At 40.1% G+C, this 17,922-nt stretch overlaps 1 protein-coding gene across 1 annotated transcript in view; it reads right to left on the bottom strand.

The window, feature by feature from the left end:
* Positions 1-17,922, bottom strand: part of FAM3C (FAM3 metabolism regulating signaling molecule C) — a 194,068-nt gene that overhangs the window by 85,411 nt on the left and 90,735 nt on the right. The window contains exon 2 of the mRNA XM_053716678.1: positions 7-49. Within this exon, the coding sequence (XP_053572653.1) occupies positions 7-19 (13 nt within the window). The 5' untranslated portion in view covers positions 20-49. The remainder of the gene's footprint in view (positions 1-6; positions 50-17,922) is intronic.

Raw genomic sequence — 17,922 nt, 5'->3', positions numbered from 1 at the left:
ACATACCTGCTATCCTCATTTTTTATTCGCTTTAATGTTTGATATATTCCTAGAAGAAAAACAAAAATGATTTAGAACAAACGCTATATTATACATGTGCTCTAAGACGGTGTTTCTCAACCTTTTTGCGGCAAGTACTCCTACGTCATACATTTCAGGTGGTACCCCCCAACTCCGAAGGTAAATATTATTAGGTAAAATTGTGCATACCCAAGAATGTGACAATTGCTAAGTCTGTTTTCAGGAATTAATTTTTTAGATCCAGTTTTAGTGAATGTTAATATTTTGAAAATGTTTGGAGACAGAAGTTATATTTTAGGAGCCTGTGCACAATGATTTGTCAAGCTCTCTAAAACGAATAAACCCTAGAAAACACAAGTACTAAAATTGATGGCAACCTTACAGGGTTAGACATTTATCTGGTTGGTCAGGGATTTCTGCTTTTTCCTGTGCATTGTTTTTAATTTGAACTTCAGTAAAGTATGTTTTTTTACTTTTCATTGCTTAGGCTTTCTGGATTTTCTTGTTTACAACCTTACTTGTTATGTTAATTATAGCTACAGTGTAAAGCAGATTTAGTTTGCTTGAATATTCTAGGGAAATTAAAATATAGTATTTCTAGACTATATAGTACATTTACACCACATCTGCAAAAAGGCTAACAAATTGTCTATCTAATATCTATTGTTCTTAAACTAAAGGTGATCTCCCTTGCCAATCAGCATGTGATACAGCTGTAAGCAATTAGCAAATTAAAAACATGATTATCTAAATTTAATTTAAAGTGCTAATACCCATGGATATTAATTTATAAATAAATATTTACTGGAGCTTTTAAAGGGACATTCTACCCAAAAATTGTTATTGTTTAAAAAGATAGATAATGCCTTTACTACCCATTCCCCAGCTTTGCGCAACCAACATTGCTAGATTAATATACTTACTTTAAAACATGTAAACCTCTAAATGTCTGCCTGTTTCCAAGGCTCTATAGACAGCCTCTTAATGACATGCTTTTGTATTTGTTTTAACAACAGGAGACTGCTAGTTCATGTGGGCCATATAGATAGCAATGTGTTCAAGCCCAAGGAGTTATTTAAGATTTAGCACAACACAGCACTAAAATGCATTTGTTCAGGGTCTGTCATTAGATTCTTAGATACAAGGTAATCACAGAGGTAAAAAGTGTATTAATATAACTGTGTTGGTTATGCAAAACTGGGGACTACCTTTTACTAAAACAGGTTATATATTTCAGTGCTACATACTATGTTTGATATATGTGATTTTTACACCTATGTGCATTTGTAGCACCCAGAGCTGTGAGTTTTGCCAGTGGCATGAGGATGTGCGTCACACTTGTTAGTAGTTTAGTATGTGATTAAAAGCTTGCATGTATGGCTGTAGGCTAGAGCCCAAGTATAAAGACGCCTTGATGCGACAACTAGACTTATCACCATTTTGTCAAATACTAGAGCATACACATACACACACATACACACACACACACATATACATACACACACACACACATACACACACACACACATATACATACATACACACACACATATACATACACACAGACATATACACACACACACACACACATATACATACACACACACACACACACACATACATACACACACACATATACATACACACACACATACATACATACACACATACATACATACACATATACATACACACACACATACATACACACACACATACATACACACATACACACATACACACACACACACACACATACACACACACACACACACATACATACACACACACACATACATACATACACACACAGCAAAAAGTAGAGGAAATAATGGATTCTACTAAATAACAAATCTTGGAAGATAAATGTCCCACATTTGGTTAAGTAACTGAAGCTGAAAAGTGGTTGCATATTCCAACAAGACAATGATCCAAAATACACCTCAAAATCAGCCATGGACTACGTCAGGAAAAGAATGACTACAGTTTTGCATACCTCTCAACATTTCAAATTTCAAAATTCAAAAGAGGGACCCCCCCGCGGCAAAATTTTTTAAATGTGGTGGGCAGGAGCAGGGGTGGGGCTTAAAAAAAATCATAAGACCAAAGTAATATAAATAAAATTCTAAATAAAGTCATATCTTTTAATACTCATAGGCAGCAAATCAAACACAAGCTCAAACCACTGGTATAGCTATGTGAGCTCTGTGTTTAATTAACCTTTGCAGAGACAGTGCTAAATATTTTTATCTTAATTGGACATTTAATAAAAGATTCTTTAAAACTGCTCTCATGCATTATTCTAGATTCTGGCCTTTAAAGTTAGCAAAAATGCACAGTAACACTACATAGCATACACTTTTATAGGCAGATACACACAAACTACATAGCTTACACTTATACATACACAGCATATACCTATACATGCAGATATACACACACACTTATACATACAGATACACACACTACACAGCATACACTTATACATGCAGATACACACTTACACTACATAGCTTACACTTATACATGCAGATACACACACACACACACACAGTACATAGCATACACTTATACATACAGATACACACACACTACATTCCTAGAGTTGCCAGGTGTCCGTTATTAGACCGGACTGTCCGGTATTTCAGGCTTTTACCTGACATAGCCTTAGGTAGACTAGGTAATTTTTCTTTAGAATTTTTTTACTAAATTCTGCAGCCCGTGTCAACTCGGCCTCTGCTCAGCTGTTCAGATCATATATCATCATCCTGAAAGTGTGCGGAGCCGGAGTTGCGGTCGGATCCTCTGTGCGCTGCCTGTCTGCCTGCCACCCATCTGTGAGCTTTGCCTGTGTAACTTGTAACTGTCTTCTGACTGCGCTGTGTCGGACGTTGTCATGTGATCACGAGGCTCACGTGACGTCACGGCACACACGATATAGCAAGAGGACCCGCTCTCATCTCAGTCTGTATGCTGCAGTGACTGAGTACTGAGCTGACCGCTGTGCATAGTGCTGTCTGAGTCTGACTCTGAGCCTGCAAGAAATTAGATTAGTGTGTGCCTGTCCACTGCCCAGTCAAGGGAAGGGAATATACAGTGTGACAGAGTCTGTGATTGACTCAGTTAACTGTTACATTAATAAAACAATGAGGTATGTCTCAGTCACTCTCAGTCTTTTTAAATAAATGTTATTATATCACATCACTATATATATATATATATATTTATTATCTATATATATATATATATATATATATATATATCTCTATATATATATATATATCACATCACTATATATATATATATATATATATATATATATATATTATATCTCTCTCTATATATATATATATATATTATATCTCTCTCTCTCTATATATATATATATATATATATATATATATATATATATATATATATATATATATATATATATATATATATATATATATATATATATATATCTATCTATCTATCTATATATCTATCTATATATATATATAAGTGTGTGCCTTTTTCTCTGCAACAAGACCCTACCACCCTTCGACCCCACCTATCATTTTGGGTGTCCAGTATTTTTTTGAAGGAAAGCTGGCAACCCTATACATTGCATACACTTATACATACAGATACACACACACACTACATAGCATACACTTATACATGCAGATATACACACACACACACACACTACACAGCTTGCACATACATGCAGATACACACACACTTATACATACAGATATACACACACTACACAGCATACACTTATACATGCAGATACACACTTCATAGCTTACATTTATACATGCAGACACACACACTACATAGCCTACACTTATATATACAGATACACACACTTCTAGATACAGATAGACACACACTACATGTGTATCTGTAACTCATTGTATGAAGTCCTAGGGTTGGCAAGCACATTAGCTGGAAGTCTGAGGCTGCCACTGTTCGTTACCCTTGTGTTGCACTGCTCATCGTATAAAACTGAAGGCATGCTAGTATTATCACCAGGGGTTAGACATCATCACTACCAGGGGTTAGAGGTCACCATTACCTGAGGTAAGAGGGTATACAGCCTTCTTACTCCTACTTAACCCACACACCATTCATTTTCCATAAGGAATCTAACAGGTATATTACCCTGGGAGAGAAAAGCCAGCTGCTTCTGAGTATGGGCCCAATAGAATTTTTTTAATGCATGAGCCAATGCGGGACAGATGGCTAGCAACCCGGGACAGTGGGACAGACACCTAAAATCGGGACTGTCCCGCAAAAATCGGGACAGTTGTGAGGTTTGGTTTAGAAATAGACAGCAGTCTCCAGACTTGAATATTATTGGCTGGGTTGTTATAAAACAAAATGCAGTGTATTCAAGAAAGTGTAAATGGAAACCCCAAAAATGGATGTCATGATTCAGATAGAACATACAATGTTTAACAACTTTCCAATGTACTTCAATTATATAGTTTGCTTCATTCTCTTTGTATCCTTTGTTGAAGAAGCAGCAATGCTTTACTGGGATCCATCTGAACACAATTACAACTACAAGAGGCATTTATGTGCAACTACCAATAAGCAGCTGAGTTTACCTAGGTATCCTTTTCAACAAAGAATATAAAGAGAACAATTCAAATTAAATAGTAGAAATAAATTGGAAAGTTGTTTAAAATTACTTGCTCTATCTGAATCATGAAATAAAAAAAAAAAAAATGGGTTTCATGTCCCATTAAGTATCTGAACTACAAGTATTCTGTAAAGACGAATGAGGAAATATCTTTATAGAAAAAACATTTAGCAGGCTACAAAAAGCATTTGGCAGCTGTGATTGACTGTAAGGACGCCACATTTACTTTTTTTTTCCAACCAGTTAAAATAAGAAAATAAATAGTAACTGAGCATAACAATTTGCAGAAATAGCTTGAGTTTGTTCACTGAAGGAAGTCAACTCAAATCAAAATGGTGAGAAATATAAACAAAGTGTGATATTTAGACATGGATGACTTAACTGTTGTATATAACTGCATACTAGCTCAACACATTTGGTGAGCGAATGACTAGTGACATGTGTATGAAGCCAATCATCACAATTTAGTGGTTTGCAGCTCCTGAGCCTACCGTAATATGCTTTTTAACAAAGGATATAAAGAGATTGAAGTAAATTGAAACATCTCTTAAAATTGCATGAACTGTCTGAACTATAACAGTTTAAATTTCTGTATCTCTCGAATGTCCCTCAATAATCGATGGGGCATCTTGCACCTTTCAAAGGGAAAAAAACATAATTTAAGTAAGAACTTAAGAACTAATACATTTTTTTCATAATGGCAAAAATCCATGAGCTAGTGACGTATGGGATATACATTACTACCAGGAGGGGGCAAAGTTTCCCAAACCTCAAAATGCCTATAAATACACCTCCCACCACACTCACACCTTAGTTTAACGTATAGCCAAATAGTGAGGTGTAAAAAGGAGTAAAAAAGCATACAAAAAAAAGAGGAAATGGAAAATAATATTGTGCTTTTATACAAAAAAAATATAAACACCAAAAATAGGGTGGGCCTCATGGACTCTTGCCATTATCAAAGAAATGAATATATCACGTACGTTCTTACATAAATTATGGTTTCTTTCATGTAAATGGAAAGAGTCCATGAGCTAGTGACATATGGGATAAAATACCCAAGATGTGGAAGTCCACAGAAGAGTCACTAGAGAGGGAGGGATAAAATAAAAACAGCTACTTCCGCTGAAAAATTAAATTAAAAAAAATAAGTTCTTATAAACAGAAGAATCAAACAGACAGCTGCCTGAAGAACTTTTCTACCAAAAGACTGCTTCAGAAGAAGCAAATACATTGAAATGGTAAAATTTAGTAAATGAATGCAAAGAAGACCAAGTTGCTGCTTTGCAAATCTAATCAACTGAAGCTTCATTCTTAAAAGCCCAAGAAGTGGCAACTGATCTAGTAGAATGATCTGTAATTCTCTGAGGTGGAGACTGCCCTGCCACCAAGTAAGCCTTGGGAATCAAAAGCTTTAACCAAGATGACAAACAAATGGAAGAGGCTTTCTGACCTTTCCTAGAACCAGAAAAGACAACAAATAAATAGAACAGGTAGAAGCCTTCTTGAAATCTTTGAAATACTGTGTTAAGGCTACTAAAGCTCTTACCACATCCAAAGAGTGTAACAATTTCTCAAGAGAATTATTAGGATTCTGACACAAGGAAGGAACAACAATTTCCCTAATAATGTTGTTCGAATTCTCAACCTTAGGAAGAAATTTAAACAATGGGGCCTAGTTATCAAGCCGTCAACCTCAAATACGCTGGAATTCCGCAGAGTATTTGTGGCAAGGCTGATTCGCCTTAGTTATCAAGCCCTAGATACCGGCAAAAGAAGAATTTTGTGACGTAAGCTTCGATCCGCCGGACTCAGTCCGACACAGATCGGTTCTTACGTCACTCCAGATGTTCCGCACACAAGTTCGGCACTATCTGACTACTTTTGCTAGTTATCAAAAAACTAGCAGGTACGCTCGGTTTTCCGGATCCCATAGGAATCAATGGGAGTCTGACCATAGCGAAAGTTCATGTTCGCTGCTGCCAGACATCCCATTGATTCCTATGGGAGCTGTCTACACCTAACACCCTAACATGTACCCCGAGTCTAAACACCCCATAATCTGTCCCCATACACCGCCGCAACTAAATAAAATGTATTACCCCCTATCATCACCTTAACCCTCTACATGACTGGGTAACACAGCCCTAGTCCCCAGGATTCCGAAAATATAGCATCCAGGCTAAGGAGGAGTGAGCTGACTGAGGGCTGCACAAAGTTAACACCGGACCTGTCAGCCATACACGTAAGCTGCTATCAACCTATTTACCAGCCGCACACGCAAATTGCCACTGGACTGCCTACCATAAGCTTCTGCTGGGCTGACCGCTGACCACCGGGACCTTGCTAGCACCCACGCTGAACCCACGACATAGCCGCACACCGGCACGGGCCCTCGGGACGGAAGGGCCGCGACCACGTGGCCTCGCGATATCGCGATATAGTCTGTGCCGTGGGCCTCCGGTACTGGCTGCTGGGATAAAATAGACACAGAGCCGATCAGCCAAAGACCTTGACACACCAGCAGTCTAGAAGAACTCCTGCAAGGGCCGGCGGACAAGGTAAGGGCCCGGATTGGGCCTTCTGGCGTATAACCCACGTGGAGGTTAAGAGAGGGAGGTGCGGCTGGCAGAACTGCTGCTAATCTGGGAGCCGATGCTGAACTGCAGGCCCTTCCTTATTGACTCACAAACTGTAATGGTGGAACTACAAGGGGGGTAATTAAACACGGACTTGCACAACGTCAATATAAGGGGCTAATAGTGGTGGACTGAGCCCTAATTGTATTTGCAGCAGACACCCCAATTTTTGCCCAGGCCCCTAAGCATTTGGCAAGTAGTTAACCAGACGTATAGCACAGGGCACACAGTTAATACGGCCTACGTTAACTAAGGAGCTAAATGTTTTCATCACTCTTAACACCTCTGACCAGTGCTAGATATGGCCAGTAAAAGAAATCCTAAGCCTCCCAGAAGCACTCAGCCCTCCAGTATGGAGAGTTACTTGATTTCCTCAGACCCAGCTCCTCCACCTAATAAAATTATATCAGAATCACAGTCAAATATCTCTCAGTCACAGGAGCAAAGATCCTGCACACAATCCCTCAACTATCTTACTAAGGACGATATCACGCACTTATCTTCGAAAGAAGACATTAAAAACGCAATGCAAGACTTTAAGAACATGTTTGGGGAAATTAAAAAGGGACATAGTAGCAGTAAAACATCGTGTCATTCAGAATGAAGAAAAGCAAGAGTCATTAAGCTCTGACATGCAGCAACACAATAGCCTTTTACAAGAGCAGGAAGGCACAGTCCTATCTCTCATGGATCGTATAGAAGACCTTGAGAATAGGAGCAGGAGGAGCAACCTCCGCCTGCGGGGTGTCCCTGAGTCGGTAGATCCTCCAGCATTACTAACTTACATCCAGGAGTTTATTAGATTCCTCAAAAATTATGAGACGGCACCAGATGTGCAGTTGGAGCGTGCTCACAGGGCCCTCCGTCCAAAACCACCTAATAGGGCCCCACCCAGAGATGTCATTATGAAATTTCTTTCATTTAGAAATAAGGAGGAAGCCTTAAAGCATTCTAGAGCAAGGCACCCAATCACATTTAAGGGCTCAGAGATACAGGTATACTCGGACCTATGCCCCACAACTCTGCAAAAACGCAGAGACCTGAGACACGTCACGTCAGCCCTAAAGGAAAACAGGATCCCATATAGATGGGGGTTTCCCACTTGCCTAATTGCCATGAAAAACAAACACCTCTCTTTAAGATATAACTTTTAAATAACCAAAGGATCTTATGTTAAAAACCATTCACGTCTAAAAATTAATATATAAATATATTAATAATCGGCCCTGTACAAACGAATTTCATATACCGTACTGTATATCTTTTGAAACCCTCCAGAAACAGACAACCATACTACCTTCAACTATTTAAACCATCACACATTTATTAAAGAACAGATAAATAACAAGATTACATGTTACTGTTTACAGGGTTAAACACATAAAAACAATTTAACAGAGAAATAATACATAAATGAATATTACCCCGTTTGTTTCCTGTGGGAGTCCCGGCTACAGCTGTTGGTGTTTTCCTTTCAAAGATGAACTCTGTCTATTCTCCTTTCTCCTAACTTTTATACCCTTTAAGAATGCTGACCATATACTTTTGGCTCTATTCCAAATAAGGTGCTCTACACTATTGTAAGCTCTTGCTACCCACAGCAAACTTCTCTACCCATATATGATCTTAACTCTTGGTATACGTAAACTGGCTACCTCAGCATTGCTCCATGCCTGATGTTTTAAAATAGTAAACAGAACATATTAACCTCTTTATAACTGTAATAATGCCATCTTTCTATAACTACAGTAATACTACATTTATACACATTAAAATCTTACACTCTCATGTCCTTAGGAGCCCTGAGGACCTTCCAGCATTTAGCCAGGCCCTCGGCCTGGGGATTGTCCCTCAACGCCCTGAAGAAGCTATCCGTCGAGCCCCTGGTGAAGCGGGCCACAGAGATAATCCACATATCCTTGGCTGATGGCTTGGGATCTACAAGTTTTTGTTGTCTAAGCTTTTCTCAGGAGGCCTAAACAGACTGTCCATTAGCCTCCTGTATGGAGCAAAGCCCAATATCCCTCTGGAATCCACGGGGATTGTATGTTTCACATAAGTTTATTGACGACTGACTCATTTGCAGGTTTGAAGTTACATTGTGGTTAAATGACTTATTGACTCACATTCATGCTCTGCTATGCCTTGATATAAGATATAAATGCTTGAACTGATATTGCACCTTAGCTCAGACTAAAGAGAAAGATTTGAAACTATAGCACGGTCTGTTTGATGTTAGGAGGGACTCCCCCCCCCTTTTTTTTTCTTTTTTTTCTCCCCCTCATTGTTTATAGGTATATGGCTTTTTTAAAACATTTAAATGATTTGTCACTATATAACCTTGCACTGTTTTTCCACCTGAACATTACAGACTAGCCACGAGCCCTCTGCATAAAATGTCTTATAGTGCCTGGAAGACCAGTTAATCTTTTCTCATGACTTTTCCCACCAAGATGCCCTTTTTTTTTTCTTTTTCTCAACCCTCATGTCCCTTAGCAGAAAATTGTATATTTTATGTAGAATTGATAACGTCTGATCCATAAATAGGAATAATGTTTACTGTTTTATAATGCTATGTCAAATTGTATTCATGTACTGTTATTTCACATTGCCCTTACTTGACTGTATGTAGCACTTTGGCTCAGGGTCCAGGGTTCAACCTGACCTTCTCATAATGCTCGTTCAATGACCGGGTTCTTATTATGCATCTAGCATTACATAATATCCAAATTACATGTTATATTTATGGTCAGAGAGATGTTAGCATAGACAAGAGTTGAGATCTCGCATGCCGAACCCTACTGGCGTTTCGGCTTATCCACTCATAGTGCAGGATTGGTAACACCTAACCACAACCAAGTAAGCTCAGCATAGAAGGGTTTAGTCGGGATATAAATCTCATATTATCATTATAGACAATAAGCTACATGGGAACATATTTAGAACACCCAGTCTAATTCTAAGGGCCAGTTAGATTTATAAGATATATGTTTACTGTTTATGTTTTTTATTTGTGTGAAAGACGCGGGGACAACTACCCCTAAGTTGCTAAAGTAGTAGTTACAGTTTCTTTTCTAAGATAGAAGAGAAAAAAAAAAAAAAAAAGGAAGCAGACTCAGTGTTGTTTGGTTTTACTGTTCAAAGTTATACTGCTTCATATAGTCTACGCAATACCAATATACTGCTTGATTTGTCTTCTCAGTGAAGGCATCCCTTTCGTTTCTTCTTCCTAACTCCTCTGATCTCTTATCCTCTATTTCCCTTCTTTATCATCATCTTATCCTCTTTTTCTTCTCTTTTCTCTCTGCTCCCCCCCACCCCTCTTTTTTTTTTTCTCTTCTTCCCTCCCCTCCCTCCACACACTCATTACCTCTACCCCCTGGACTCATTGTTAAATTCGCATGGCAAAAATGTCGAGCCAACTTTCTAGACTCAGGCCTCACCCGATAGAACTCATAACCATTAACGCAAAGGGAATCAATAGCCCCTCCAAACGCTCTATAGTGCTAAAAGACATGCAGAGGTTAGGTGGGAGTATAATCTTCTTGCAGGAAACGCACTTTGCATTAAATCACGAACCAAAATGGTATAATAGATACTACCCTGTTGCACATTTTGCTTCTGGCCCAAAAAAAAAGAACGGGGTAGGAATCCTTTTTAGCGCTAATACAACCTTCCAACTATCACAAAGCTATGCAGACCCGGAGGGTAGATTCATGGTACTTACGGGTTCTTTATTTGGTAGGCCCATTACATTGGCCAATGTATATTGCCCCAACACCTCCCAGCACCTCTTTCTCCAGAGGGTTACTCGAAAACTTCTCGAAATGCAGACTGGAGTTGTGTTCCTAGGAGGGGATTTTAATGCACCCCTCAACCCCATCCTTGATACCTCCAATGGCCTCTCCAGCACCCGCATAAAACGCTTAAACGTATGGCCACTTCGCTGGCAGAACTAGCGATCCATGACATATGGCGCACACACCACCCATCTGATCAAAATTATACATTTTACTCGCATCCACATCAAAAATATTCCAGAATAGACCATCTATTCACAGACACTACAGGCCTGATTGTTACTAAATCTAGCAAAATCCATGCGATTACATGGTCTGACCACGCTCCGGTGGGCTGCTCTATCCAGTGGCCAAGTGTCCCTATCACACCCTTTTTGTGGAGACTTGACGACACGCTCCTCGATGACCCGGTGTTTGACGCCGACATTAGGAGAGCGATAGCCGAGTTCTTTCGCCTCAATACAGGCAAGGGCCAGGATGACACTACTGTATGGGAAGCACACAAGTGCACCATAAGGGGGCTATTATTGGAGCGGAAGACGAGGCTCAAGAAAATAAGAAAGGAGCGTTACAATAAGCTGTTACTACAAGTAGAAAAAGCAGAGCAGTTTCACAAGAAACACCCAAAAGATGACCCAGGGCTGGAACAGTTGACACTGGCCAGGAAAAACCTGCTGCAGTTCCTGCAGGAGGATTATCAGAAACAGGCCCTTATCTTACGACAGCTTTATTTTGAACAGGGCGATAAGCCTGGAAGGCTGCTTGCGAGAGTGATTAATAGGAAAAAGACTAAAGGCTTATGTACACCATATGTACAACACGGAGGGAGGGACTGAAGCGGATGCTAGTTCCATAGCCGAGATCTTTAGGAATTATTATGATTCCCTTTACAATCTAAAACGATCGACCCACAATGGGGATGCCTCGCTCTCACTACATCAGGCAGTGGAAGGCACGCGTGTTTACCTTGAGTCAGTTGACCTCCCGACGATAACGGAGGAGGACAAAAATCTCTTAGACTATCCAATTACAAGGGAAGAGGTACAGAAAGCAATTAAGGACCTCCCGTCGGGCAAGAGCCCAGGACCTGATGGTTTTGGACTCAGATACTATAAAAAGTATGCTGAGATTCTTGTACCTGAACTGACAAACTTGTTTGCCTCCCTATCTGACACTCCCAGGCTTCCTAGATCTATGCTTGAAGCATATATAGGGGTTATCCCCAAACCTGGGAAACCAGCTGACAGACCCGAGAATTTCAGACCAATATCCCTGCTAAACTCGGATGTGAAGATTCTCACAAAAATCATAGCTGCACGTTTGAACAGGCTACTCCCCGATCTGATCTCTGCTGATCAAGTGGGCTTCATACCGGCCTGAGAGGCTAGAGACAATACTCTCAAAATACAACAGATGATAAAGTACGCACACATCCACAGGCTGCCGCTTTCCCTGGTCACTACAGATGCAGAGAAGGCATTTGACCGGGTTAGTTGGACGTTTATCCGATTGACTCTAGAGAAATTTGGATTTGGCCCGGGCATTATAAACACCATGTCTTTATACTCTGCCCCGAATGCTTGTGTGAGGGTGAATGACACTCTCTAAGAGACCTTCATGATTACCAACGGGACAAGGCAGGGGTGTCCCCTTTTGCCCCTTCTTTTCGCCCTCACCATTGAGGTACTGGCGAGCAAGATTAGACATAACCCGTCGGTAAAAGGGCTTCTGATCGGCAAGGTCGAACATAAATTGTCGATGTACGCCGACGACATCCTCTTAACGCTCTCAGACTCCGCGACCTCCTTGAAAGAGGCACTTTTGGAAATCAAAGCTTACGGAGCCGTTTCAAATTTCCTACTGAATCTCTCGAAATCTGAAATTATAAATATCACGGAGCACCCGGACTGCTTCGCCGCTTCCACGGCGGGATGCCCATTAAAGGTGGCCAGGCAGAGTATAAAATACTTGGGCATCACTATCACACCTCGCGCCCCTGAAATAGTCGACCTAAATTACAAACGAATATGCGACGAAATCCTTAGAGATTTGTCTAATTGGAAAAAGAAAACTATCTCTTGGATGGGTCGTATAGGAGTAGTTAAAATGAATCTACTGCCAAGAATACTTTACATCATGCAGACAGTCCCGTCAGTCGCGGCCTCTCATTATCTTCAGCGTATCCAATCGGGTATGGAGGCATATATATATATATATATGGAATGGGATAAGACCCAGAGTTAGGAGATCCACATTGTACCTACCTAGAGATAGGGGCGGACTTGGAGTCCCACTCCTGAGAGAATACCAAACTGCCATCTTTCTCCAGAAGGTGGTGGAGTGGAGTCGTAATTCGTGTAACAAACTCTGGATCCAAATTGACAATGCGATCCTGCAGCGAGGAAATGTGGGGGCTTTGGCCTGGATAGCAGCTGCAAACCGCCCGGCTTCTGTTGCACAGTACCCAATGATCTCGGACACCCTAAGGATCTTGGATAAAGTGCTGAGCGAAAACTTGTATATCTCAACTTCTATCTCACCAAACATACCTATACGGGAAAACCCTGATTTGGGGTTGGAACTCCCAAAACGCGTTGAGGGTGAAACTTACACACTAGCTGAGACATAATAAAATTAAAGCCCAAGACGATTTAGTCGAATGGGACCGGACCATCTTTGCATCCTGGTTCAGAGTGGCTCAAGTCACTCACTACTTCGACACTTGTAAGGATCGTGGGGCGCTGATAAGACGCAGAACACCCTTCGAACAGTTGTGCACTACACAACAGACACCGGTTCACCTAATCTCTCATATATATCGACTCTTACTGAACAAAGGAGGAACCGTCCTCCCAGCATATACATCTGCGTGGCAAACGGAACTTGGCCCCCCTCTCCCCTTTTTTTTATTTTTTATTTTCCTCTCTCTCCCTCCCTTTCTACTACATCACATCTCCCTTTCTCTCTCTATTCTACTCTACTCTTTCCAACCCCCGTCACTCTGGACGGGTGGAGACTTCAGGCCTTATGTTACCTTCAGTGGTATGAAGCAAGCTCACTGAAGACATATCTATCCTCATATGTTTAAATACCTGTTGTCAAATTCCTAAGTTTATGGATTGTTTGATTATACGGATCTTTTAGTTCTACGAACACTCTGTTTGTAGAAACAAGCTCAAGAACAATGGACTAACTTGGCAAAGGACCTATTTCACTCATGCAATCTTATTTGGTATAACTGCTTCTTGATGACTTAAGTGACTGGTTCTCACTATCACTAAATACTCAGAGACTTCTGCACTTTTCTCAGAACCATTCTGTATAACCTCATCAAAATATGTATATATATATATATATATATATATATATATATATATATATATATATATATATATATAACTGTATGCCAACCATGTTTACGCTCAATAAAGCTTGTTTGAAAATAAATTAAATTAACTAACTAAAGTACAAAAAATAAAAATAATAAGTTACAAACATTTAAAAAATATTACAACCATTTTAAGCTACTTACACCTAATCTAAGCCCCCTAATAAAATAACAAAGCCCCCCAAAATAAAAAAATGCCCTACCCTATTCTAAATTAAAAAGTTACCAGCTCTTTTACCTTACCAGCCCTTAAAAGGGCCTTTTGCGGGGCATGCCCCAAAGAATTCTGCTCTTTTGCCTGTAAAAAAAAAAAATACAACCCCCCACAACATTAAAACCTACCACCCACATACCCCTACTCTAACCCAAACACCCCTTAAATAAACCTAACACTACCCCCCTGGAGATCATCCTACCTTGAGTCGTCTTCAGCCAGCCGACCCACCGATGGAACCAAAGAGGAGATCCGGAGCGGCAGAAGTCATCATCCAGGCGGTGCTGAAGAGGTCTTCCATCCGATATTCTTTTAAAAGGGACGTCATCCAAGATGGTGTCCCGTCAATTCCGATTGGCTGATAGGATTCTATCAGCCAATCGGAATTAAGGTAGGAAAAATATGATTGGCTGATTGAATCAGCCAGATTGAAGTTCAATCCGATTGGCTGATCCAATCAGCCAATCAGATTGAGCTTGCATTCTATTGGCTGATCGGAACGATCTGATTAGCTGATTGGATCAGCCAATCTGATTGAACTTCAATCTGGCTGATTCAATCAGCCAATCATATTTTTCCTACCTTAATTCCGATTGGCTGATAGAATCCTATCAGCCAATCGGAATTGACGGGACGCCATCTTGGATGACGTCCCTTAAAGGAATATCCATTCGTCATTAGTCATCGGGAAGAAGAGGATGGCTCTGCGTCGGCTCGTCTGAAGATGGCTCCGCTCCGGATGGATGAAGATTGAAGACGCCGCCTGGATAAAGACTTCTATCGGATGGAAGACTTCTTCAGCGCCACCTGGATGATCAAAATTGTTGTAATATTTTTTAAATGTTTGTAACTTATTTTTTTATTTTTTGTACTTTAGTTAGTTTATTTAATTTAATTGTAGTTATTTGTAACTAATTTATTTAATTAATTTAATGATAGTGTTAGGTTTAATTGTAACTTAGGTTAGGATTTATTTTACATGTAATTTTGTATTTCTTTTAGCTAGGTAGTTATTAAATAGTTAATAACTATTTAATAACTATTCTAACTAGCTAAAATAAATACAAAGTTACCTGTAAAATAAATATAAATCCTAAAATAGCTGCAATCTAATTATTATTTATATTGTAGCTATCTTAGGGTTTATTTTACAGGTAAGAATTTAGTTTTAAATAGGATTAATTTATTTAATAAGAGAAATATTATTTAGATTTATTTAATTAATATTTAAGTTAGGGGGTGTTAGGGTTAGTGTTAAACTTAGGATTAGGGGTTAATAATTTTATTACAGTGGCGGCGGTGTAGGGGGGGCAGGATATGGATTAATACATTTATTATAGGTGGCGACGGTGTAGGGGGGGCAGATTAGGGGTTGATAAGTTTAATATAGGTTGCGTCGGGGTCCAGGAGCGGTGGTTTAGGGGTTAAACTATTTATTTAGTTGCGGTGAGGTCCGGGATCATCAGGATAGGGGTTAATAACTTTATTATAGGTGGCGACGGTATAGGAGGGGCAGGATAGGGGTTACTAGGTATAATGTAGGTGGCGGCGGTGTCCAGGAGCGGCGGTTTAGGGGTTAATACATTTATAAGAGTTGCGGCAGGGTCTAGGAGCGGAGTTTTAGGGGTTAATAACTTTATTGAGTTGCGGGGGGCTCCGGGGGCGACGGTATAGGGGGTAGAACAGTGTAGTTAGTGTGGGTGCTTAGTGACAGGCTAGCAATAAAGCTGGGAAAAAGCCGAAGAGCAGCGAGATCGGATGAGTGATAACTCTCACAGTCCGCTGCTCATCGCCCCGTACTTGGTGCGCAGCTTTTTGACAGCTTTATTGATAACTTAGGCGAAATTTTGAAGGTCCGCGGCGGCGATGGTAGGCGAGCGTATTGGGCCTGCGAAGGCAGGTAAAGTAGACGCGTTGATAACTACCCCCCAAAGTCTGCAAAACAGGCTTATCCTGATGGAAAATCAGAAAAGGAGACTCACAAGAGAGAGCAAACAATTCAGAAACTCTTCTAGCAGAAGGAACAATACTTTACAAGAAAGCAGTTTAATATCCAAAGAATGCATAAGCTCAACAGGAGGAGCCTGCAAAACCTTCAAAAGAGACTCCAAGGAGGGGAGATTTAATAACAGGCTTGATATGGACCAAAGTCTGAACAAAACAGTGAATATCAGGAAGTTTAGCAATCTTTCTATGAAATAAAACAGAAAGAGCAGAGATTTGTCCCTTCAAAGTACTTGCAGACAAACCATTATCCAAACCGTCCTGAAGAAACTGCAAAATTCTAGGAATTGTAAAAGAATGCCAAGAGAATTTATGAGAAGAACACCAGGAAATATAGGTTTTCCAAAACCAATAATAAATCTTCCTTGAAGCAGACAAATTAAATAGTAGAAATAAATTGGAAAAATGGCAAAACGGCCAATGAGACAGAAAGTCTGACCTTAAAGGAAGTGTTCAAGGTTGACAACTGGACAAGATCCGCATACCAAAACCTGTGAGGTCATGCTGGTGCTATCAGAAACACATGCGAGTGTTCAATTTTGATCTTGGAGATCAGCCTTGAAAGAATAACAAGAGGCGGAAAAATATAAGCATGTTGGTAAGACCATGGAACTGCTAACGCATCCACCATCTCCACCTGAGGATCCCTGGACCTGGAAAGGTATCTGAGAAGTTTCTTGTTTAGATGGGAAGCCATCAGATCTATTTATGGAAGATCCCACATCTGTACAATCTGAAAAAACACATCTGGATGGAGAGACCACTCCCCCGGATGTAAAGTCTGACAGCTGAGATAATCCGCTTCCCAATTGTCTATACTTGGGATATGAATTGCAGAAATTAGACAAGAGTTGGATTCCGCCCAAATAAGTATCTGTGATACTTCTTTCATTGCTAAAGGACTGCGAGTTCCTCCCTAATGATTGACATGCCACAGTTGTGATATTGTAAGTCTGAAAGCAAATGAAAAGTTCTCTCATTAATAGAGGCCAAGCCTGAAGAGCCCTAAAAATAGCACAGAGTTCTAAGATATTGATTGATAACCTCACCTCTAGAGGATTCCATACCCCTTGTGCTGTCAGAGATCCCCAGACAGCTCCCCAGCCTGAAAGATTTGCATCTGTTGAGACTACAGTCCAGGAAGGGTGAACAATAGAGGCCCCTTGAACAATATGATGATGTTCTAACCACCAAGTCAGAGAGAGTAGAATTCTGGGATT

Source organism: Bombina bombina, chromosome 6, assembly GCF_027579735.1.
Source record: "Bombina bombina isolate aBomBom1 chromosome 6, aBomBom1.pri, whole genome shotgun sequence".
NCBI lineage: Eukaryota > Metazoa > Chordata > Amphibia > Anura > Bombinatoridae > Bombina > Bombina bombina.
The sequence above is the reverse complement of the archived record's forward strand: the minus strand, read 5'-3'. Positions and strand labels throughout refer to the sequence as shown.